This window comes from Rhodamnia argentea, chromosome 2 (genome assembly GCF_020921035.1).
Source record: "Rhodamnia argentea isolate NSW1041297 chromosome 2, ASM2092103v1, whole genome shotgun sequence".
Lineage (NCBI taxonomy): Eukaryota > Viridiplantae > Streptophyta > Magnoliopsida > Myrtales > Myrtaceae > Rhodamnia > Rhodamnia argentea.
The window spans coordinates 26,074,479-26,097,981 of record NC_063151.1 but is presented as its reverse complement, the minus strand read 5'-3'; the positions used below and the strand labels follow the sequence as shown (position 1 = coordinate 26,097,981).

The following is a 23,503-nucleotide window of genomic DNA, read 5'->3' as shown; positions in this document are numbered from 1 at the left end:
TGGCAAGGGTTGTTCAAGCCCTAATTTTTTTTTATATATATTTTAAAATCTAATTTAATTTTTTAATAGCTTATTTTTAAGTTTAGAAGTTCATGTGGATTGAATTTTCTAAAAGATTTGCCACGTGGGCTCATTTAAAAAAAAATCACACAATTGGTTTGGTTGGAATTTCTCCGATTTAACACTTAAGTGATCTTGTTTTTTTCGATTTGTCACTTGAGTGATCGGCTAAAAACTTTAATACTAAAGCGAGCGTCGTACATAAATTTTAGTCCTGTTGTTTTGCCAGAAAACAGAGGAGAATCCCTTTACAAATCATTTCAAACGTGCATGGATTTGTGTAATTGCACTCGAATTTTTTTTTTTTTTTTTTTTTGGGGGGTAGAGGGGTTGCGTAGCAGTTTTAATGAATACTGTCGAGTCATAATCTCAACTCTCAACTGAAAACTTCAGTAGTAATGAGCATTTACGTTACCTGTAATCAACTAAATTCTCAAAAATCCAAAGTCCCCTCTGCGCCCCCCCAACCAAAAAAAAAAAAAAGAGTCAAATTTCTCCAACTGTATCGAAATAATTCCTTTGTCAAATGCAACAGTTACACATTAATGCCTATTTAATCAACCTACTTCCAAGATCACAAATGACCCAAGCGGTGAAAATACAGATTAGATTAGACCCCATTTTGTTTCCCACAGTTAGTTAATTAAAACCACCCTTAATGCACTTATTTAATAGCGCGTTCAAGACGTATGTTTCAAGCAGCACTTGTATAATTATACGCACAAGTTACATTTTGTTGCGCTCTTGCTTATTTATGGACCAACCCCTCCCAATCTCTTGAGATTCAGTTCAGGCTCCACCCCAAAAAAAAAACCAGAGCTGGGAAGAAAAATGACTAAGAACCTTCAAAGGTCTCTCCAAGATTACCTTTCCAGAATCAAGAAGCCTAACGGCAACGGCGCACCTCCGGTTCAACTCCCTCACAAATCGTCCTTCTCGGCCTCCAGAAGCTGGGTGCTCTCCCGGTGCAAGCACCCGAAGACGCGGTCGTTCGCCATCGATCGGGGCAGGAACGGAGTCGGTAGCAGCGACGGCGACGATGGTGCGGCTACTCTTGACGACGTCGACCGCTTCCTCTTCGAGAATTTCAAGTCGCTCTATCTCCGAGACGACGAAGACAACGATGGAGGAAGAGGAGGAGGAGGAGGAGTCGCTGCCACGTCGCGCGAGAAGGGCAAGGGAAAGGACGGGAAGGAACATGGCGGGGGCGAGCAGGTTTTGTTCGAGTCGCCGAGGTTCGTCGGCCTGCCGGCGAACCTCTGCGGGTCGAACCGGTTCTTCGTGGCCCCCGGCTCGTCGAGCTCCCTAATGGAGGAAGCCCGGAGCAGCTTGACCATGTCGGAGGACGTGGCCTCTAGCTCCGCATCCACCGCGACCAACGCGACTTCCTCGACCGCCACTACAACCACGACCGACGTCACCACCGATAGTTCCCGCGAGAACGAGACGAAAGTCCAGCTCCCCGACGATTGCATCGCCGTCTTGACGCATTCCACGAGCCCGTACGAGGATTTCAAGCGTTCCATGCAGGAAATGATGGAGGCTAGGCTCCAGGGCCATGCAAAGGTGGATTGGGACTTCATGGAGGAGCTCCTGTTCTGCTACCTGAATCTGAACGAGAAGAAGTCGTACAAGTACATACTGAGCGCCTTCGTGGATCTCATGGTGATTTTGCGTCGGGATCGCGGCGGCGGGACTCCGCCGGCGAGGTCGCGGGACAAAGAGGGAAGGAAGAAAATCAGGAGGAGAGATGTGTAACGTCGATCTAGGTCGAGTCGAATTAAAATTTTGCGGAGATGACTTTGGGGGAACCGGCCATAGGTGTTGAATTCCACGGCTTCATCACATGCGATGTACTCGTATGGAGAAGGATCTTAGGTTAAAATATGTGCTTATTGTCTTGAGCTTTGTCTGTTTCTGGTTTTCGGTAAGATTTAGGAGATGGTTGCGATGATTTTGTCCGGGGGTTGTTCCCCATTGCTCTGCCAAAAATTGCCTTTGCACGTTCCATAGTGTGTGGATCTAATTAATCCACTATATATTATATCCAGACCTTAGTAGCCTTGCAAAGACGGAAAAGGCGTGTCGCAAAATGTGATTTATTTAGAATGGTATTTTGCTATTTGCCTTGAATATCGGTATTCTGATTTGGATGGAAGGATAAGAAAATTGTTTGTACTTTTTGCTTTTCTTTTTGTACCGGGCAGAAATTACCCGGCCGGTTTTCTGACTCGGTTCCAAATTTTTGGAACCAGCTAGACTTGGAATTTTAATTTTCTTGTAGACGTGTGGAATCAAACCGGATTGAGAAATCTTAATTTTCTTATAGAGAAAAGGTTATTTTACTAAAGTTCGTCATTTCAAGAAATAAAAAAAAAAAGAAAAAAAAAAGAATTAAACTGTTGCCGAGTGGACCTTGAAACCGAGTCAGACCGATATGATATGTTCTAGGATACACAGGGTAGGCTTTAAGTTCAAAAAACTAAAAATCAATTCCGACCGATAGGTAGCGGCCACCTTAAAGCCGCTCAACCCTACCCAGCACGCAAATCTTGACTGTTGAAACCATCAGTTAACAACAACGCGTTCAATTATTCTCACCAGGAACAACTCCCAAACACGAGCTAATACTAATGAACTGTCGGGAGAAAATTATGACAGCTGGTTAGAAAAGCATCTATTTCCACTAGACTGATAAAAATTCCATCTATACGGGACCATGAAAACAAGGGACTACTCACGATAAACTTGCAGCATGTTAAATTACAGTTACGATGGAAGACACGGTTCCATTGGAAGAGAATGAACTCTCTCAGTGGCCAAGTTATAGCAGTGCCTGATACCTTCAACATCCAAAACATTTTGACACAATTGCTACCGAAATGAAACTGCAGAACTTCAGCCGATTGACATGCAGCCCTTTGCTTAAATCTCCAGCATCCTTGGCTCATGCCATCTGTACTGAACCAAAATATGTGGCATGGCAGGGCTGGAATATTCTAGGATTGCTTTTGCATGTGTCCTCCATCAAAAGAATAGCCTTACGATCGGTCGTTAGTCCAGTCCAAGGTTCATCAGGTGAAACCTCATGTCCCCAGCAACCAACCATCAAGTCTGCCTGAAACTTCAGCTGGAAGCCTACTGTGCATATTTCTAAGACAGGGTGTGTAATACAGTCATTGACGTGACTTGAACCTCAACCTTCAATCTCTCTCCGATAAAATAATGCAGCAGTTGCATGTAATTTAGGCTCCACCCAAGGGCAGGGAACAATGCTCTTCTCCCTAGCAAGAACAAGGAACAAACATTACATCTTTTGGTGCCTGAGATGCATAAGATCTGCACAAATAATAACTGAACGCTAAGGAAAAAGAGTCACAAGCATGTTATGTCCTATCCTTTCCATTTCAAAGGAATGATGGGAAAAAAAGAGAAGATGGATAGTCCAATTTGACTCTTCAAGGCTGATAAGTAGGGGACCATGTGAGTATCTTCCACAATGCTTCATTTGCATTTGACACCACAAGACTTAGTAAAAATAAGTGTGATTCGTGAGGGTTAAAACTTAGTCGCCAGAATCCCACCTAGTCCACATGGAATGCTTCGTTTCTAAACCCCATATCCAGTATATTTGTAGGCTTAGAACACCCTCTCATTTTTGTCATGGATAAAGAACAGAAAGCTTATGAAAATCACTGAAGAGAATGCAAAAATAGGCAACTCAATAAGAAAGTTCAACAAATCCTTACTTCAACAGTCTGCGATGCCATCATTTGCTCCAAGATACTTCTCATACAGAGAGTGATACTTCACAGGAATAAAATCCTTAAATCTGTCAAAAGCGACAATGAGGTTCTGACTAGAAACATACATTTTCAAATTAGAAATAGAACCTTTTAGCTATTATTAGCAAAAGCAACTGACCTTTTCTTTCCCTACCAGATGTTAGTTAAAACTTTTATTCCAGTAAGAAAAGGAACTGCACAGCAAGTATATAGTATACTAAGATAGAAAACAGATCCCTCGAGTAACACCGAAATTCGTATTTTCATCCATGGAGGAAAAAAGGATTACACTGGCAGACTAGAAACAGCCCAGTGTACAGTAGCTTGATGATATGTACTTGAAACAGATGTGGAGGGACACTAGGCTACAAATATGAAACAGATTTATGGCACATCAATAGTATTTCAAATGTTAAGTATCCCAATAATAAATGAAGCAACTGCCCAAATGTCATTCCAAAAATTTCCAAAAAAATCAAGCAACTGCCCATCAACATGACTGAAATGCTTATGCAGATATACCCAAATGCAGCTATTTGTTTTCCGTTTAACAGGACAGATAGAAGAGCCAGTGAATACAAATTAAGCGTGAAGGATGAGACGACTTAAAAAGGGGTAAGAGGAGACACCTGAATGTGTTAAAGCATCTACATATTATACCAAGCCATCATCTAACAGTTTAGGTTTCAGATGAGTTAACAATGGTCCCAAAATTTTAAGCCGTATCAAAACAGGAGGTCTAGTAGTCAAATCTCTCTAGGTTCCTCATTTGCCCCGCTTCTCATCAAATTTTCACATTTATTATTAGATCAAATCTCAGTCAACGCATGAGGGAGAGTATAGGATTATTTACATAACAGACCATGCATTCATCTAATAGCTTGAACTTTTAGATTAGTTGACACTTGACAGATGACCTTCATAGGTGCCTAGTTCTACCAAACGGTTCAATCTGCTTTCACAGACAAGTGTAACATGATGATTTGAGCTATAGTATTAAAACCCAACAGTGCACAAATCGTTACCTTTTAGAAACCTGAAGCCTTTCTGGTCCAGAGAATAGTCTTGCAATCGACTGAAGAACGTAAGTTATTTTCATTGCTTTGGACTTCAGTGCCTTCATAAACCCAATGAAATCTTTATATTCTGAAGCACTAAGTTTCTCCTGAACCTGGGTAAAAGAGATTTTAATGGCAACAATCGCAAAAAGTTGAAGCCAGGCATTTCAATTAGCAAAAATTGAAAAAGGAACACCAACAAGCTCAGGATATCTGAAAAGACTGCAATGCATTGACAAGCCCCACACATCAACTTGACAGTAGGGGGGTGTGCACCAGTCCGGACAGCAAGGGAGTGTGCATCGGTCCAGTCCAACCGGGGAACTGGTCCTACCCAGGAACTGGACCAGATCGTACTGAACCGGCTGGTTTTGAGTGGTTCCCGGCGGGACTGGTCTGGATCCCAGTTCCATGTGAGGAACCGGACCGACGGATAAGCCAAGATTTCTTAATTTTTTCTATTTATTATCCTGAAGAAAACCCTAATTAGTGAATTATTTTTCTCTTTCATGTCGGGAAACTCCCACTTGTAGGGAATAGAAGAAAAAAGAAGAAGAAGAAATCATCGATTCCAGGACCGGGTGGGCCGGTTCCACAAGCTGGAAACTGCCCGGTGCTTTTTTCATAGATATCAACCCTACTTGACAGTCCATTCATAGATATCAGAGAAGCAAATCACCAAGAAGACATTCTCAAAGAGTAAATCCACCCCCAGATCTCGTAGTAACAAAATTGATACATCAAGGACATTTTTTTCGTGCCCCGTCTTTAAAAAATTGGAGCATCAAAGTCATTCTCAGCATTGAAAGAATTTGACAATAGCACTAAGCGTTCATTCTCAGCATACTATCTAACAAAACTTACTTACACTTACAGGAGTTTTTTCCCCCGGATTTGTTTCCAGAAAATACACAAGGGTAATGTCTTATTTTAATGAGCTCTGAAAGGATTGATGACTGTAACACGAATGGAACGACTTCTGCTTTTGGTCACAGAGAAACTCAAACTTCAGATTTATGCTGCAGCAGCATCTTGCAATTAATTAGATTTTGCATACCATACCACAAAACCATCATGGAAAGCAACTTTGTAGAGCCTTGATGAATTTTCCTATTTGACAGGGAAAGGACGCAGTACCCTAGTTTGAACTTTGTAGGCATTCTTACTGGATATTTGTAGACAGTAAACCAAAACTACCGTCATTGGATTTTAATTGAACATGCGGACATATATGGTGGCCACATAGGAAATTGACAAAGCAGTCATGATCCTTTATAACTGAGTTGACCTGATAAGGAAACAAAACAAATATACACCAACTCCATTTCTGGTGCTTTGGAGTTCTGTACCTGCAACAGAAAAGCAGATCCTTTATCTTCCTCATCTTTGCCAGGTGCAGTAGCATTTTGCACACCTTTGTGTCCCTCTGAGAGAGAATTAGCGTCGAAACTTGAAATAGTCTCATCATATTGAGGAAGAGAAATTGAACCAACTTGGGCTTGTTTTCTGCTCCTACCATCATAAGTAGATGAATTGTCCCATTCGCACTCTGATAGCTTACATTTCGCACCATTGGCACACTTACCGCTATTTCCAGCATCAAGCATAACACAGTCCTTTAGTTGAGATATTTTGCGCTTCTTTGTAAAGCAAGGTGCTGTTAGTCCTTTATATAGTTTCTCATCAGCTAGGGAATCAGCAGTTAAATCTACTATTTCATTTTTCTGCTGCATATTGCCCTTCCCTGACATTAGTAACTTTTGTCCCTCACCGGTATAACTCCCTGAAGAACTCCCCATTGATCCCAGTAACTTTTTCGACAATGTAAAAGATGAGCGATTGGCAGGAATAACTTCTCTCAACTGGCATGAGTTGGTGGTTCTTTTCATTTCACAATCTAAAGATATCGGATGTACGATGCCACCGTCATCTGTTGGGGAAGCCTGTAATGACAACCATTATCAAGCAACTGAAAAATAGAAATGACGGGGGCACAAGTTCACAGGTAAGTGCAATTCAAACCTAGAGAAAATGGACAAAAGGTTTACCGGAGGAGTTTGACAAATGGGTATAGGCTCCGCAGTTTTTGTATCTCCTGCATACAGTATCATTTATACATTTATTGCAACATCAACATAAAGCAAATTTATCAGGCAGGGTATACTATTATCGTCATGCAAATTCATATCAGCGACATTGAAAGGATTCTTTATCAGCCTCATAATAAGGTAAATCTGGTGTCTCTCCAGTTGGATAAAAGGATGTCATAAAAAGGATAAAATAAATGGACCAATGGTAGGTTCACATCAAGTGGATATGAAGAAAACATATTTATCAAGCGGTAATTTTACAATATCAAGCACAGAGGAGGATCCAAACTTATCAGCATTTGATGGATTAATAGCTCAGAAAAATGCAGTTAGAGAAATTGATCAATATCTGAAACATAGATTTTATACTATTTGAGAAAGCTCAGAGCTTACCACTGTCTTTATGTTGCAATATCTTTGGCTTTGCAGGGACACGATTCCCTCCATCTCGGAAAAAACGGGTCAAATGATAAACTACTTCCCCAAACTTAGAGTAACACTGCAATAACAGCGATTAGTCATAGAGACAGAGAACTGTAAGAAGTTGTGAGGCACTAGATTTACCTTAATATGAGGCTGTATCCAAAGTGATACTTGGGACTGACGGTTCACATGTGCAAATCTGTACGAGTTGCAAGATGAAAAGATTAAAGACTGAAAGTATCCACGTTGAACTGGTTACAAGTGGTTATTAAAGTAACAGCATGCTTAAGGAGAACAGGAACTACAAGGTATGAAGATATAAGTCCATAAGCGATGTTTGAATTTCTGACAGTGAGAAACACCGTGATTTATTACGCTATCTATTTAAAACTACATGGGCAGTTTCATTTATCCATTTTGTTTGGAATATTTCATCTGCTACCCTCCTCTTAGCTCTCTAACAAGTCTCTCCCCCCCCTCCCTTTTCTAAATCCGCTTTCAACCTACTTCCCTTTTCTTTTTTGTGCACCTCTGTGTGTGCCCTCCTGCTAGTCTATGTAGAATAAAATAGCTTTATAAGCAGTCACAAAATTTTGCATCAGGTGCAAGTTATGATGCTTGGGGCACTCTGCAGCAACAATTTCACAACTGCCTAAGTACATTTTCACCTGCGCCCCACACTGAAAGAACAAATTTGTCTGTAGAAAGACACCAAAGGGCACATAAAAGGGGAGAACTCCCTAGATACATAATTTGTATGCCCAATTTGCAGAAGCATGTGCCAGGCCATCAACAAGCAAGCTTGGAAAGCTTTAAATGCTAGAACTTCCTGATCTTCATAACATGCTTGCAATATGCGAATTTGAATTTGAATTTATTCAAGAAAATGAAGCTATAGGCATGTAAATATACTCTATTCAAGACATGCTTTTGTAAATGCGATACCAGGACATCTTCTCAGGGTTTTAGATGAGATTCATGAGACAAGAACGAATGATAACCTTTCATCCAACATGATTATTGCTCCATAATCATCACGATGACGAATAACACGTCCTACAGCCTGATTCACAGCTCGTGATGCTTGTTGGTTATACCATTCATCTCCAGTTAGAATCTGCGAGTGCAAAATTTAATTGAAGAAAGCAAACATATGTCAACAGAAAACTTTTAACCCAGCATCAAAGACGTACCCTCCTTTCCTTCTGCAAGCGTGCCAACTCATCCAAGTACTCACGTTTCAAACGAACCTGTCAAACTGCTCTATCAGATGAGAAAGTGGGACCCCACATTTAAATTTTGCAAAAGGAGTTCACAGAACAAAAGGAGGAAAACCATTGACGATGGCCTCTAGGAATACTTTCAAACACAACCAGATAACATCTGACAAACTACAAATTGACCCTTTAGATATTCTTTGTCTAATAAGTTAGAATCAAGAGAACCCTCTCCACAAACTAATATATTACACCCTACATAGGACCAACATGCCATTTATTTATCTTGCTCATCAAGGTTGCCCATTTTCTACAATTTTTGGGTGTATATGCATATTATGATGATGCTACTGGAAATACATGGACTATATAGTGGTAAACATCAATTCTTGCTAAAATTTAAACAACCAAAAAATAGATTACACGAAAGAAAGGAGAGACAAAAGAAAAAAATCACCGCAGTATGGTTCATAAGGTTCTTTTGGTCCCATTTACTAAAGAAAGACAGCCAATTACTTTCTTTAATTTTTGTGCAAATAAGCACTCATAGCAAATCTTCACGAAAGAAGTTAAACTAGAGGCCAGCACAATGAAACCTTTGGATCAGTCCTAGTGGCAAATGGCAAGCCTGTGACTACAACAGCTCTGCCAGCACTGTCTGCAAAATCTAATCCTTCGCTTACCTGAAAAATTATGGAAGTGCTATACTAGATTACATTCAGGAGAGTCAAAGATGTAATGTTAATATTCAATCTAAAATCTTTTAAAGTATCAAACAGTAACCAGGATGTACAGCAGAGCAGGAGAGAACTTCATAAAGTAAAATAGAAATGCCAATGCAAACAACTGTAAGCATAATGTTGCGATTTGAGGATGACAAGATACTAAGAGACCAACAGTTTTTGTGCCTGCTTATTCGTCACTTTTGAAATACACAAATGAGGAATTGGAAGTTAGTCACATGTACGGAATGTTTCCATAATGGTAAAGTTCTCCTAGTTGACCTTTTCCAGGGAAACAATATCAGTCCCAGTTTTAACCATCTGAAATCAAAGAGGATAGAGAGGTTGAACTGGATAGGCATCCAACTTCTGTAGCTTAATAAGTACCTGTGGACACTACTTTTGCCACAGAAGGGCAATTCAAAACTTTTACCCATTAACTACCCTTATCATGTCTATTCAAGAACATAATCAGTGTCAGTTAATTCTTCTGGATTCTCCTTTCATAGATATACTCAAATGAAGTTATCATACTAAAAGGACAAGATCATGTCGTCCTGTTGACACATTTCCTACCTGTAGATGGTTACGTGAAGAGTATGCCTATTTTTAACTGGTATGTGGTGACTAAATCATTGTATCATACAAAATAATACGAGAATTTCTTGACATACAACATATCTGGCTGTATAAATATCCATTGAAGATAGCATCACATGTATAATATTAGGTTAATAACATCTGCTAAACATCTGCTAAACATACCAATGAAAGTCGAAGATTAAAACATATTATATATATTGAAGTTGAAATCATGTATAATCCATGGCATGGTTCAGGTCCCAAACCATATGTTATCCAAAGATAATCAGTGAACCGATGCTGTATAGAAGTCAGATTAATTCATAATATTTCAAGTTATAACTTGACAAAATTGACAGAGTCCGAGACCTCCAAACACAAGATGTAACTAATCGACAGTACATATTAATTAACAATTGAAGCGAGCAAAATTAAGTGCTTTGGCTCAAAAATGAAAAATTAACATTTGAAGCAAGCAAAATAAAGGATAATGTTTGCATGAAGAATGTCTGCAATTTGCTTTTTATTCTTGCGAGAATATTATGGATGGCAAAGACACTAGGGACGAGACAACTAGTTTAGGATTGATTAAATATGGAATCATAATTAACTTTACACGCTTCTAAGTATGCTACTTGCTGATGCCAAGTAATAAATTTGATTTCACATACAAAGAAAGCTCCACTTAAGGGTCAATACTTTTTTGTTCATCCAGAGAGACAAGCCCTATGCTTATCCTAAACATACCCCATCTAAAAGCTCAAAGGAATAGAAAATGAAAGAGCAGGATTGATAAATTGAAGACAGTTCAATGACATGACAAGTTTAGAATATTACAGGCTGAGAATCCCCAGATAGCCAGTGTTGTTCTGTGCAAATCACGGCATTATCAAACCTTTTAAAAAAGTCGATACATGATGCAATGTCTTTGGAAACTTGTGACAATCATGTCCATGAAAGAAGATATACCTTGCCACGACAAACTGCAAAGAATATTGCACCTGAGTTTGAGGTATCATTGAGCTTAGACATGTAGTCCTGTCAAAAGAATGAAATAAGGTCATGCTATGATCTTGCACATCTGCAGGAATAGTGGAATTTTTTATTAAACTTGCAATAATGATGACCTCAATTGCTAAAGAAAAGAGTGACGACTGTCGAGGTTCCACAACAGGCTTTTTATGCTTACAAATCCTTTCCCATATGGTGTTAGAGTCCATTGAATTTGGATGAGCCTATTACAAACAAAGAGAATTTATTGGAATCAAAAGTATAAGAATCTCAATTATATACAAGTCATGATGAATGTCTCACCATATTCTTCCAGCACTGAATACATTGATCCAAAATGTAGTAAGAAGGGAAAAAAACAAGCAGTCCATCCGGCACTATTCGAGCGAAATTGACTGCGAAATAAAGATCAAGTATTACAATTGGTCTCAAACCATGTTTTTATAATACGAGACTTCTTTATCAAAGAAACATCACAACCTAATGAATGAAACATATAAATTTTGAAATAACCAACCACAGAGATGGTTTACCAAATTTTCAATTGGACCACAACATTCCATACAAGTAAAGGCATCGGCAAAAACATGGATAGACATGGATTGCATAGCAGAAAATAAAATGTCATAACACATCTTCATAAATTGGGAATTTATAACTTTTGGGCTAATAGATGAAATAATAACTAGCATATTAAGTTCAACTGTAGTACAGGATATCTATCTTGATAAATCAGAACAGGAATAAGGGCTTTGAGGACTAAAATAACCACATTATAAGACACTATCAAGTGCTAGGCTCCGCAATTGCCTTTAAACAATAACAAGAGACTAAACTAAAAGAAATCATCAGAGTTCCCATCAACAAAATTGAGTGGCAAAGTCATCAGTACCAAAGTACAATCGCACCATAAACTAATTAACTTGAGAATGAGTGCTTAACAGCGGTAATCAGACTTACCAATAGCATTACCAAGCTCTTGCTTGTATTCTAAGGAATCCCGATTTCGATAAGAGGAATTAAATAAGCAGCCAGATGGACCAGCTGATACCACTCCAGCCCATATCTGATTCGAAGATATCACATGAGGATTTTCCAGCCGCACGGGAAAATCTCTAAGTCATCCAACAGTGTTCACTTTTCAGCAATATTGACAGTAAAAAACAAGAAAATAAAACTTCACCATTAAGTTACTCACAGATTAAGTTCTTGAGCAAATGAATCCATGGGAGATAATGTGCCAGAGGTCAATATAATAGAACCAACTCTGATCTTTGAAAACTCTTCCATAGCTAATCCAGGATTGAAACACCACCAGCTGAGAGTCCTCGATGTCTTGCCTGCACAACCAAAAGAGATAGACAGATTCTGCTGGTGTAATCATACTATTGGCATCTATACACGTATCGCTAAACGGGTGGTTGTTGGATGGCCATCTATTCAACTGTATATGAACAGGCACAAAAGAATAATTAATTCACTCAAGCATCGAAACTTTCTAAGTTACCTTTTAAATCATCTGAAGGATAGGCGTCAACTTCCCGCACATGAAGCTAAAAGCAAGTAAGAAGTAAAAGAGTTGAAATTAGAAAATGTCAATTAGTTATAAAAAAAATAAAACTAACAGCCAATGTTGATCTTGGCAGGGATGCACATTTGACTATCAAATGATAAGCTTAAAATTCATAAGCCTCTTACGCGATAAAAATTTGCATGAGCATTTTCCTTTTCTCTGAAGATCAGCTTAAGAATTTCGCCCATAGTTTCAAGCCTGCAAATGCCACCCTTTGCTTCCAATTCCTTGGATTCCTCGAGAAGCACAGAAGCCTCCTCAATTATTCCAATGAGCATAGAGGCAGTTTCATGAGTAATGTTTAGTCCAGAAAATAATTCATAGATGTAAGGTCCAGGTTTCGTAAAACCAAATTCCTTGGATTCAACAGGTAATTCAGCAATTCTCTTTTCGAGCTTCAGAAGTAATGCTGCAGGATGAGAATTATTATGTAAGCTTGCTTCAGAGAGAAGAATACAGTAATGCAGCTTGCATATGCTATAATACTCACACCGTCTTTTACAATATGTTTGGAACAAAAGCTACCACAGAAGCCCTCCATCAAGAATAGATAAAGTATAAAAGTATTAGTATCTGAAGTTTACCAAGATATTGCACCTCTAAGAATAGCAAAATTGTCCGGGTTACGAGACTTATCACTTGATTTATCTCTTCTATCAACGGAGAGATCAACACAATTTTTGGCTTCAGAAATGCAAGCCGTCAGAAGGCCAGAAGGTAGATCAAATGAGGCAGCATCTGCACACAAGCTTTCCTGCATTTTGTTGGTCTTATGGATGTGAATAAGCTAAGCTGAAGTTATAGAGCAGCAATAAGAGCAGATTTCTAGTTTCCCCAAATATTTAAGCTCTGAAACTGGGAAGGAGAGAATCAAAACAGACGCTGGAAGTAAATCTATCCTAGTCTGAAGACAAATAATCAAGCTTCGCAGGGACAAATTTAAAGTTTCCTTTACTCACCAAGTTGTGTGCCTCATCAAAAATGAGTATACTATTGTTCCAGTCAAGGGACAACGACTTCCTGTAGCTTTGATCAATAAGATAATTGTAGGGGGCGAAAAGAATATCAACAGCCCTGCGGAGCTCTCTTGATATATAGTAAGGACACCTACAGCAAGTTTGAATAAACGATTTAACAAGCAAAAAGGTCCATAGTGCAGCCAAAATATTAGCATTCCAAAACCAGGAAAAACTATCAAAATCAGAATGATCGAAAGAAGAGAACCTACGGCCCAGATTTTCTTCCAATAGAAACCAAATCCTCTATGTCGATGGGATCGTCTCCAAGCAATGGATTGTGCTTCAAATAGTCTTACAAAAAGCATGGAGATGCACAAAAGTTAGATCCAATTGTATGAAGCCAGATTTTGAGTATGTTACAAGATAAAAACCAATAAAATTGCTAGCATAACAGCGTGGACAGTTGGTAATACATTAAAGTAAAGGAGACAGCTACTAAATAGTTAAACCAGAATAGAATAACAAACTAATGCTAAATATTCTCCATTTTGATATGTCAAGGAAAAACCAGTAAAGTTTTCATATCTGATAGCATCTAATGAATGTCAATGTACTAAAGTTTTTAAAGGAGAAACTACCAACACACATTGAGATTATTTTGTGAGATGAAAAACTTACTTCACGTTATTATAGTTAAAGTGACTAGAAGACCAAGAGTATAAATAAACTGCAAAACACACATATGGTGAATGTGATATATTGCCACCTGCAGAAATGCATCTGCTAAGTAGCTATACTTATGGAGAACTAGAATAACACTCCACTTACCTGCGACAAGAGAATAATGCTTGCAGCGACGCTTTGCGCCCTTTCTGCAAATATAATGGCAGGCATTATTTTGAGCTCTTCCTCGAAGCAAACTAACCTCATCATGGATGCATAATTGCTCTCGAGAACCTAAGACCACCATCTTAGGCCTGCAAATTGGACAAACTTCTAATTCAACAAGTTTGCTAAACATAAGACATGGATAAAATACTAAGAAGCCAGACACAATATTGGCTGTATGTATTTGCTAGGGAAAAAATCTAACAATTATGGCAGCTTCTACTGCAGTGCAACAGGAAATATTGATATACAGCATGTACTAGCATACTGCATAAATGCATATGGGCCAAACCAACACTAATGATGACAAGACCGTAGATTCACCAATGCCAGGAGCTATTTAAGCCAGATAACAGTCTCATAGAGGAACTGATATGCAAATAAATAAATACAGACTGCATAAGAGAAAAACCGTAGAGGTGAAACAAAAAAGTTCTGACCTGTAGTTGCTTCTTTTCAGTTCTTGAATCACTTGGCGCAGCTGACTATGAGTGCGCGAAGTGTACACTATGGTCGGAAAATTATTTACATTGGAATTAGACTGTGAGTCTGGCTGACTACTTATGTCCCTCTTAGCAGAACCAGTTGAGAAGCCTCCCAAGCTCTTCCTCCACGCCAAAGTAGCACAAAGAAGGCATAATGTCTTTCCGGTCCCAGTAGGACTCTCCAATAGAGCATTACACCGCTATAAACTCATAAAATCCACAGATCACGATGAACAAGCTGAGTTGACTTCGTTATGAAAGATTGAAGAAGGGAAATACCCTTTCACAATAGTATTAGCAAGAACTACAAAATTCAGTGAGCTGCATTCAATTTTTCTAAGTCCCCCGATGTCGTCCCGAGGCATTACTGATACTGTTCTCATACATTCAGCTAAAGATGCAAGAGCATGGATGTTTTTGCAGTGGTCAGAGAAAAGTTCATTTAAGTTGTTCAATATGAATGAACAAAAAGATAATTCTTGCCACCTTTTTACAGATTCCGTAAGGTACCAAACATGCAAAATGCAATTATACCATCCAAATCACTGTGAAACATCTAAATCCAAACTAAAGATTGTGGGATGCAACCAAAATAAGCAAGCAAGTAGAGAAGAAGGAAATAGCAAAAGATATGGAGGAACGCCCCAGCTAAGAGCATAAACCTTAGTAGCAGTTACAATACTCCCCCGGAGGCCAGAGTGATCTGTCATACCAAAATATTTTCTCAAATCTAAAACATGTCAATTTAGTCTAATGCCGAAAACCAAACTTGAAGAGACATCAAAAGCTTTTCTCGTCTGATAGAAATCACAACATCAACTGATCGTATCTGATATGTCATGTGAACTTTATGAACAGTGTCGGCTTACTACACAACATAGTGACAAAATTACCATAAAACACAACTCCAGAAAACAATGCCAGTGTCCGTTCGAATCAACTATATGCAACCAAACAAAGCTACGTAAGCATGCACTTGGTAAGGACAATCTATGTGGCACGCAACGAAAGCAACAATTTCCACAACTCACTTCTTGGAGAGCTTGGATGACTTTTTCCATGTAAACGAGCTGGCAATCATAGGCATCGAAAGGGAAATCCACGTCGATTCCCCTTATTTGGTATGTCGGCATTTCGGTTTTGATTCTCCAGGAGCTCGATCTCCCTCGGAGTTTCGGTGAACTTTGATCTTTCCGACTGATTTGGAGCGATGAACGAATGAACCCTAGAAAAAACAAACAAAAAAAATGATGGCGGTGCAGGGGCTATTGCGAATGGGAGATTTTCCCGCCATATCTGCACTAGATTGGGCTTGGGCCTGTACCATTGGGCTATTGAAGGATTGAGATGGTTTGGTCCTGCTCATAGTGTTAAAAGAATATGGGTAAAATTCCTTATGCAATTTTTCCCAATCATATCCTTAAATTTTGATTAAAATCTAGGTAGAAATGGTTCACGCCTATTTCATTTATGTCATAAAACGGTTTTTAAATTTTGGCCCAATGTGTAATGTCATATTTAAACTTTTAATTTATTCAATTTGATCCCTAAACTTTAGTGTGATATGCAATGTCATGAAGTCATGTGAAGATATTTAATGTCGTCCTTCAATTAATTGAAGTTAATTTAGGGGACTTGCTAATTTAGCTTCCAACCTAGTTATTTTGAATGGCGAAATAAATAATATTGCGCATGGTTTATCCACGTAAGATGTTCAACTCGAATTATAATATAATAATTTGTTCAATTTGAAAATTTCATTACCCCTGCTATTGATGATGTGGGTTATTATATCTTTCTTTAAGTTCAATATCTTACATAGATAATTCACATGTATCTTTTTTTGTCCACTGTTCAAACGTATCGAATTGAAAGCCAAATCAGTATTGGGAAAATATATGTCAACAGCAAAGCAATCTAAAAATTGCTCTCAATCAAATCAAGACCAATCAAGCAAGTATTATATTATCAGCAAGTGTAGCGAGAGCTTCCTTTTTTTTTTTTTGTCAGAGAGGGCTTCCAAAATTGACTAATTCATTTTATTTTCTTTGTATATAGGATTTATCTTTCAATGTATAAAGGTCATAGCTCGAGAAAGTTATTGTATTACAGTTTTTCTAGTTAATGTCTTTATAAAAACCATTAGCTAGCTTGTAATAGCTGCGAGAAATGAATAGCAAAGTGTAACTTGTCCAATTCTTCAATGAGGAGCAAACTCGTTAAAGTCAAATCAATAGGACAACATTAACTAGTTTCAAATAATTCACAGACTAAATAAATATTTACTAAAAATTTGGAGCCATTTGAATAAATTAAAAGTTAAGAGAAGACATTGCACATCGGATTAAAGTTTTGAGCCACATTGAACATAGCAAAAGTTCAGTACAGCAGTACCAATGGTAAAATAAAAATAAAAATAAAATTAGTATCACCGGTATGGTCCTTTTATTTTTTTTCCGAAATTCAAAATTGTCTTTATATAAGAAGGCAGCTTAATTTAAGCTTGGTGGCCAACCCATAGGAATCTTACTCATGCAGCACGACGATCCTTCTTCCTTTCCTCGATGTCTATGTTTCTATCTATATGCATGTACACGTATGGATGAGGCGGAACTTTTAGCGTTAGATTTGGGCAAAACATGTATAAAATCTTTTACAAATTACCAGTAACACTAAGAAATTACCTTTCTATGGTCGTAGGTAATAACTTTAGCACAAAATTACCAATCTCGACCAGAGTAAGTTACCAACTTTCCTCCAATGTAGCTAGGTTACGAATGCTTACTTGAGCCACACCACAGCGTTTATTTGATCAACTCCAAATTACTGTCTTGTTTGATAACTTTTTGATTTTTATTTGGAATACCGACTCTTCTTCTAATTTTAACTTTCGATCATTTTTAAGGTACTCTCGAGTCAAAAGTACCTTAAATTAAAAACGATCACAAGTTACAAATTGAAAACAAAACATACAACAAATAGATCCTTCTCTTTGAATTCTCTTTCTAAAAGTTCATAATTATAGCATGATTTTAAGAAGAGAAAATAATGCAAATGATTTCCAAAGTTTTCCTTCATGTGCATTTTGATTCGTGAACTTTTAATTTATTGGATATGGTCCTTGAACTATTGGTAAATATTTAATGCGATCCTTCCGTTTGGTCAAACGACAACTCAGGTGGCACATGACAACACTTCTGCGTCAGAAATCAATTTCTAGCCAAAAACTGATTTTTTCCTTCTACTCCGAAAGTTAATTTTGATCAGAGAAAGGTGTTTGGTAACATGACAAAATTTATGCTTTTGCAATAGTTGAAAATTTATACTTTTGGAATATTATCAATACAAAATCTTCTACGAAAAATTATTAATCTTAACCTAAAATGCATGTTATTTGAGAAAAGTGAGATATAAATACTTGACAATTTACGTATAATTTGTCATTTAATTATTTTATGCAAATGGGGACAATTTTATGGGGAAAATTCTATTAATGAATATGATGGATGAGTTGATGTATCTACAATAAAAGCACAGGTAGTTTCAATGCTTCCTTGCCTATGCCTCTAGCATGGTTTATGTCACAATAAGCATGGTGTATAGACTTTATTCATGCCTAAATCGTCTCTAGTTCAGAAGCACATCACATTCAATAAATGATACCATTGGAAGAATTGGTTCATGACAAGCAACAATGGTTTGCGATAATTTGGTTTGGTACTTGTTGAGAACTTAAAGAGAAATTTCAAGTGAATGCATCTAAAAATGATATTCACAAACCATGCATAATACTTTGAAGGGTATGAAAAATATCAAAAAACGGAAGTGTTGCCATGCGCACCCCTCAGTTATTTGGCAACGTGTATTTTTAAATGTTGAATTGGATTTTTAAAAATAATAAGTCAGCAATTAATTTAAAAATCGTAACTAACAATCCTCTCTAATTAAGAGTATCTAAGATTGCTCATGTAAAACATTTTTTCATAACATCGGTGATCTAGGGCACCCATGACAATACTTCTAAAACAGAAATTCATTTAGTTACGTAATTTTATTTTTCTATTTATGAAGTATTTTTTATTTCAAAAGTAATTATGGAGACATTTTAGAAAGTAAAAAAAAAAATACTGCTTTTCAAAAGTAAAAAATCAAATTCTACTAAAAAATAGAAAATAGAAAATTTAATTTCTGATTTTTTTTTGTCAGAAAAGAAACAATTACAATACCAGAACATTAAGGGTCCTTACAAGAAAAGCCCGACAAAGGAACATCAATACAAAGTAAATTTCAGATCATAAGTTGATTTATATAGTAGAAATGTTTTCTGGCGCGTCCCTAACTTCTCGGTATTAGCACGGAAAGATTTAAATTTTCCGTTATTTATACGGTTTGGCTGGGATATTTTGGTAAATTCAACTTATCTCAACCCTCAACGAACTCAAGTGGGAAAAAGTGCAGTGAGGCAGCTCAAGCAAGCGTTTTGTGCGAACCTTAGCTTAAGCGCTTTATCTTCTCCACCGTCCTATCTCATCCTCAACTCAATCGAGCGAAGAAGAGAGAAGGAGAAGGCGAAGCTCAGGCATGGGCTTCGTGATCGGAAGCTCATGCTCCCTGCATTCTTCTCCGTGTCAACGTCCGTTCCTCGTCCCTTCCCCGTCGTATCATCAACCCCTCTCCTCGTGCTCGAGGAACCCCGGGACGAGGACGAGGACGAGGAGCCCGGCGACGTGCTGCTCCTTGACTCGCGAGGAGAGCTCGAGCGAGGACGCCGTTTCTCGCAGCAGGAGGGCGATCCTCTTCGTCGGCGTCTCGGTGCTTCCGCTTCTACGCCTGAGCGCCAAGGCACTTGAGGGAGCCGAGGAAACCAGTGAGTTGGCGATTTGGTAATTCTTTCCGTTTTCGTGTTGCCGTGGGATATAGTGTGTGAATGTTTGAGGAATTGGCGAGATAGTTGAGCTTGTGGTGTCGAGTTTGTGAATGGATGAATTTGGATGAGTTACTATGCTATCAGTTTCACAGTCCTAGATTCGGTTTGGGCCGATCGGTATTTGCTTTCACTGCACCGTTTGGACCAAACAGGCTTCACCATTGATGTTCTCGCTTCATATATGGGAAATACAGAAGTAGAGTTTTTGGCATTGAAGATGAATTAGGTGAAAATGCATTCTAATTGTCATCTTTTTCTGGGATGGATATTCATGTTTTGGATTTTCTAGGACAGTTTTCTGGTAATTGCAGTCTGGTTCAAATTTTCGATTTTTTCCTAGAGTGTTTGACACCGGTGGCACAGTCACCTGTTCTGTTGAATAACTGCTTTTTCTTTTTTACATTCTTCACTTGACTAGGGGAACAAGTAATCCTAAGATTCTTCCTTTCTCTTGGTGTTATGTGATCTGATGTCTAAGCTCAATTTAGCACTGGGGAGTATTTACATCTCTAAATGCAGATTCCTTTTCTTAGTTTATTAATGTTTTGTCCCAAGGTTGCTCCTCCACATTTTTTTCGATTTCCATGTTGATACTTTCCTAGTGCTGTCTTCTGAATTCTTCCGTAAAATATTGAACAAGTACTTCAAAAAAGCCACTGTAGTGGAGCAGCTTAGCCAACGGTTAGACATTGATGCGTTTTCTTATTTGAATATATGATGTGAAGCTTGGTGGCTTTCAGAGTCAATAGTAACACTTCCTTGGCTGCGTTGTCACATGTCAGCCTAGGGGCAATGCTCTGCTGTTCGACTTTAAGCTGGTTTAAGTGTGTGAACTTTTAGTGGGAAGGCCTATTGCAACCCTCAGACATTGTATATCTCGCATAACCTTGAAATCAAGAAATTTGCGCTTCTGTTGATTAGAATTGTTCTTTCGTGACTGATATCGAACAAGGTGGGACAGAGTTTTTTTGCTGTTGCATCAGTGGAGCTTGGCTATCTCTGAATTAGCTTCAAAACTTTAGCCTCGAATATTGAAGACAACTGCTCTGTATGCTTAAAAATGGCTTATCTCTGTATCAATTTTACTTGTTTTGAAGTGGTCAACTATTCTTTTTGTTTCAGATGAAATCGAGGTAAGGACTACTGCAGATAATCAAAAAGCAGAGGTTGGATTTTATGCCTGATTTGCATGTCCTTTGTCCTTGTCAATGTTGCACTATCCGTTTGATATTACGAAGCACGAGCTTCTCTAATTCAGTTCTCATGGCCAGGAAACAAATCCTTTCTCTCTTCTGAATGGACTAGGAATATTTGGTTCAGGTGTGCTTGGTTCTCTCTATGCACTGGCTCGGAAAGATAAGGCAGCTGCTGATGCCACAATAGAATCGGTAAGCCACTAGCATTTTACAAAGTTAAGCTCCTCTTACAAGCTTATGCAAGTGGGAAATGTAACCCGTCGATGAGAAATCATAAAGTTGCTTGATCGACCCTGTAGAAACATTGTCCCTGTAAACAGAAGAATCAAAATATTGGCCTGTTCGTCTTTGTTCTTTAATTATTGCCATTTTGATCTTTTGCTTAGCCATCGGAATCCGTTGTAATAAATACATGGGCTGGGTATTCAACTGCAGATGAGGACCATGTTGAAAGATAAAGAAGCTTCAATTGTTTCCTTGGAGAAAAACTTTGAAGCGACGCTAATGAATGAACGAGAAGAACGGACCAACACCATGAAAAAGGTCAAGGAAGAACAGCAGTCTCTGATGAATCAGCTAAACTCTGCGAACTCAACAATTGCAGGGTTAGGAAAGGAGCTGAAGAGTGAGAAAAGATTGATTGAGGAGCTGAACATTCAAAAAGATAATCTTCAGACAAGGCTTTCAAAGAGTGAGGAGGATAAGAGATCACTTGAAGAAAGTTTAAAAGAGATGCTTGACTCAATTAAACTTTTAGAAGAAAGAATAAACTCGCTGAGCTTAGAGCTGAAGGAAAAGGAAGACCACCTTCAAGTTCTCAGGTCCTCTCTTGCTGCGAAGGAATCAGAGTTGGAAGATGTTACTTCTATTTCCAGTAAAACCAAGGTTGATTTAGCCAAAGCACAGTTGGAGATCAAGGCATTGAAAGCTACTCTTCTGGAGAATCAGAAAGAACTAGATTCGAAGAACTCTGTAATCGGCGAACTGAATGCAAGAATAAATTCTATAGCATCAGAGAAGGACAATCTTGGGAGAAAGCTGGATTTGATACAAGAGGAATACAATGATCTGAAGTCTTCATCCGAACAAAAGTCAGCTTTGGATGTGAAGCTTTTGAAAGAGAGACAAAATGAAATTCACCGGCTTAGTGAACAACTTGAGCTTTCTCACAGTCAAGTTACTGAAAAACAGAAGATGATTTCCAATTTGACAAATGAAAGGAATGATCTGGAGAAAAAACTGGATGTAGAGGTTAGCACCGTAGAGAATCTGCAACATGAACTCAGTACTGTTCAGGATATGCTGGATAAGTCAAGAAAAGAAGCTTCTAATTTGTCGAAGGAACTACAGTCTTCAAAGAATTTATCTTCAGAACTTCGGGCTGAAATATCTCGGACTAAAGCTGAGTATGCCGAGGAAAACAATTCACTGCAGAGGAGCCTCAATGAGGCCAAACAGAAGAAAGAAGCGGTCTTGATTGAACTTGCTTCTGCAAAGGAAAGTTTGAGCGAAACAATGGCAGAGCTTCAAACAGTGTCTGAGGAAATGGGGGCTTTGGTTGAAAATCACAATGGACTCAAGAAAGAATTGGTTGATGCCTATAAAATGGCGGAATCTTCATCAAATGATTTAAAAGAGGAAAAAAAGGCGGTCACATCCTTGAAGAAAGAAGTGCAAGTTTTGGAGAAGCAACTTCTGCAGGACAAGGAAGCACAAGAGTCACTCAAGACTGAATTGGAGGAAGCCATAAAATCACTTGATGAACTGAACCGAAACGCATTAACCCTCTCGAAGGATCTAGATGCAGCTAATTCTCAGATTTCTACACTTGAGAATGAGAGAGAGGTGCTCTACAGATCACTAACTGAACAAAAGAAAGCATCCAAGGAGGCCCAGGAAAACCTGGAAGATGCTCATAACCTCGTAATAAGGCTCGGAAAGGAGAGAGAGAGCTTGGACAAGAGATCGAAGAAGCTTGAGGAAGATTTGGCATTGGCCAAGGGTGAGATACTGCGGTTGAGGAATGAAATGAATTCGACGAAAGTCATTGTGAACGATCAGCAACCCAAGAACGATGAAGCCGAGGGCAAAGTCACTGTTAATGCGAAGAGAACTGTCAGGAGAAGAAGAGGTGCTTCTCAATGAGATCATGGGACTGACTGCAGATGAGACTAATGTTGCTAAAGATCCTTTCCGCTGGGTTTGCTAATATTTTTGCGGCAATGGAGTTCCATGTGCACCTTCCTTCTGTGGGTGGGAATTTTACCCTATTCCACTATACATGTTGTGAATGTCACTGTATCTCAAGTTCATAAATATGTAAATTGTCACTGGACGCTCATTTCTCTGTTCTTTTTTTTTTTTTTTTTTTTTTGTGCTCAGAATTCTACCAAAGCCTGGCCGTTCTCTCCATCCTTTTTTGCTCTTCTCAAACGGAGGGTGAAATTACGCCTTGCGGAAAGTCTTATTAACCGCTTAAACCGATGCGGCACGAGTTTTGAGTCATTTCTAATAACGAAGGATTTGA

The 23,503-nt window shown here is 38.5% G+C and overlaps 3 protein-coding genes across 5 annotated transcripts; 2 read left to right on the top strand and 1 right to left on the bottom strand.

The window, feature by feature from the left end:
* Positions 1 to 883: 883 nt before the first annotated feature.
* Positions 884 to 2,175, top strand: LOC115737501 (transcription repressor OFP14). Its single transcript, XM_030669655.2, has one exon. It carries the CDS (start codon positions 892 to 894, stop codon positions 1,816 to 1,818), a length of 927 nt encoding a protein of 308 aa, XP_030525515.2. The 5' UTR covers positions 884 to 891; the 3' UTR covers positions 1,819 to 2,175.
* A 605-nt stretch (positions 2,176 to 2,780) lies between these two features.
* LOC115737558 (regulator of telomere elongation helicase 1 homolog) lies at positions 2,781 to 16,074 on the bottom strand. Of its 3 annotated transcripts, none has more exons than XR_004015035.2 (23): positions 15,885 to 16,074; positions 14,809 to 15,053; positions 14,309 to 14,457; positions 13,750 to 13,831; positions 13,481 to 13,628; positions 13,119 to 13,275; positions 12,647 to 12,930; positions 12,456 to 12,501; positions 12,147 to 12,288; positions 11,909 to 12,063; positions 11,252 to 11,343; positions 11,065 to 11,172; positions 10,907 to 10,975; positions 9,230 to 9,316; positions 8,610 to 8,666; positions 8,418 to 8,533; positions 7,558 to 7,615; positions 7,387 to 7,492; positions 6,952 to 6,998; positions 6,253 to 6,846; positions 4,871 to 5,016; positions 3,810 to 3,915; positions 2,781 to 3,344 (listed from the first exon to the last, which is right to left on the bottom strand). XR_004015035.2 is itself a non-coding variant. In XM_048273726.1 (23 exons), the coding sequence occupies exons 1-22, from the start codon at positions 15,984 to 15,986 to the stop codon at positions 3,811 to 3,813; spliced, it is 3,072 nt and encodes a 1,023-aa protein (XP_048129683.1). In that variant the 5' UTR covers positions 15,987 to 16,074; the 3' UTR covers positions 2,781 to 3,348; positions 3,803 to 3,810. The 3 variants fall into 3 exon arrangements, 2 of the variants coding, with proteins under 2 accessions (XP_048129683.1, XP_030525595.1); XM_048273726.1 differs by having other exon boundaries at positions 2,781 to 3,348; positions 3,803 to 3,892; XM_030669735.2 differs by having other exon boundaries at positions 3,810 to 3,892.
* A 3,256-nt stretch (positions 16,075 to 19,330) lies between these two features.
* Positions 19,331 to 23,367, top strand: LOC115737562 (MAR-binding filament-like protein 1-1). Its single transcript, XM_030669739.2, has 4 exons — positions 19,331 to 19,720; positions 20,903 to 20,946; positions 21,052 to 21,168; positions 21,412 to 23,367. Exons 1-4 carry the CDS (start codon positions 19,435 to 19,437, stop codon positions 23,119 to 23,121), a joined length of 2,157 nt encoding a protein of 718 aa, XP_030525599.1. The 5' UTR covers positions 19,331 to 19,434; the 3' UTR covers positions 23,122 to 23,367.
* Positions 23,368 to 23,503: the final 136 nt, after the last annotated feature.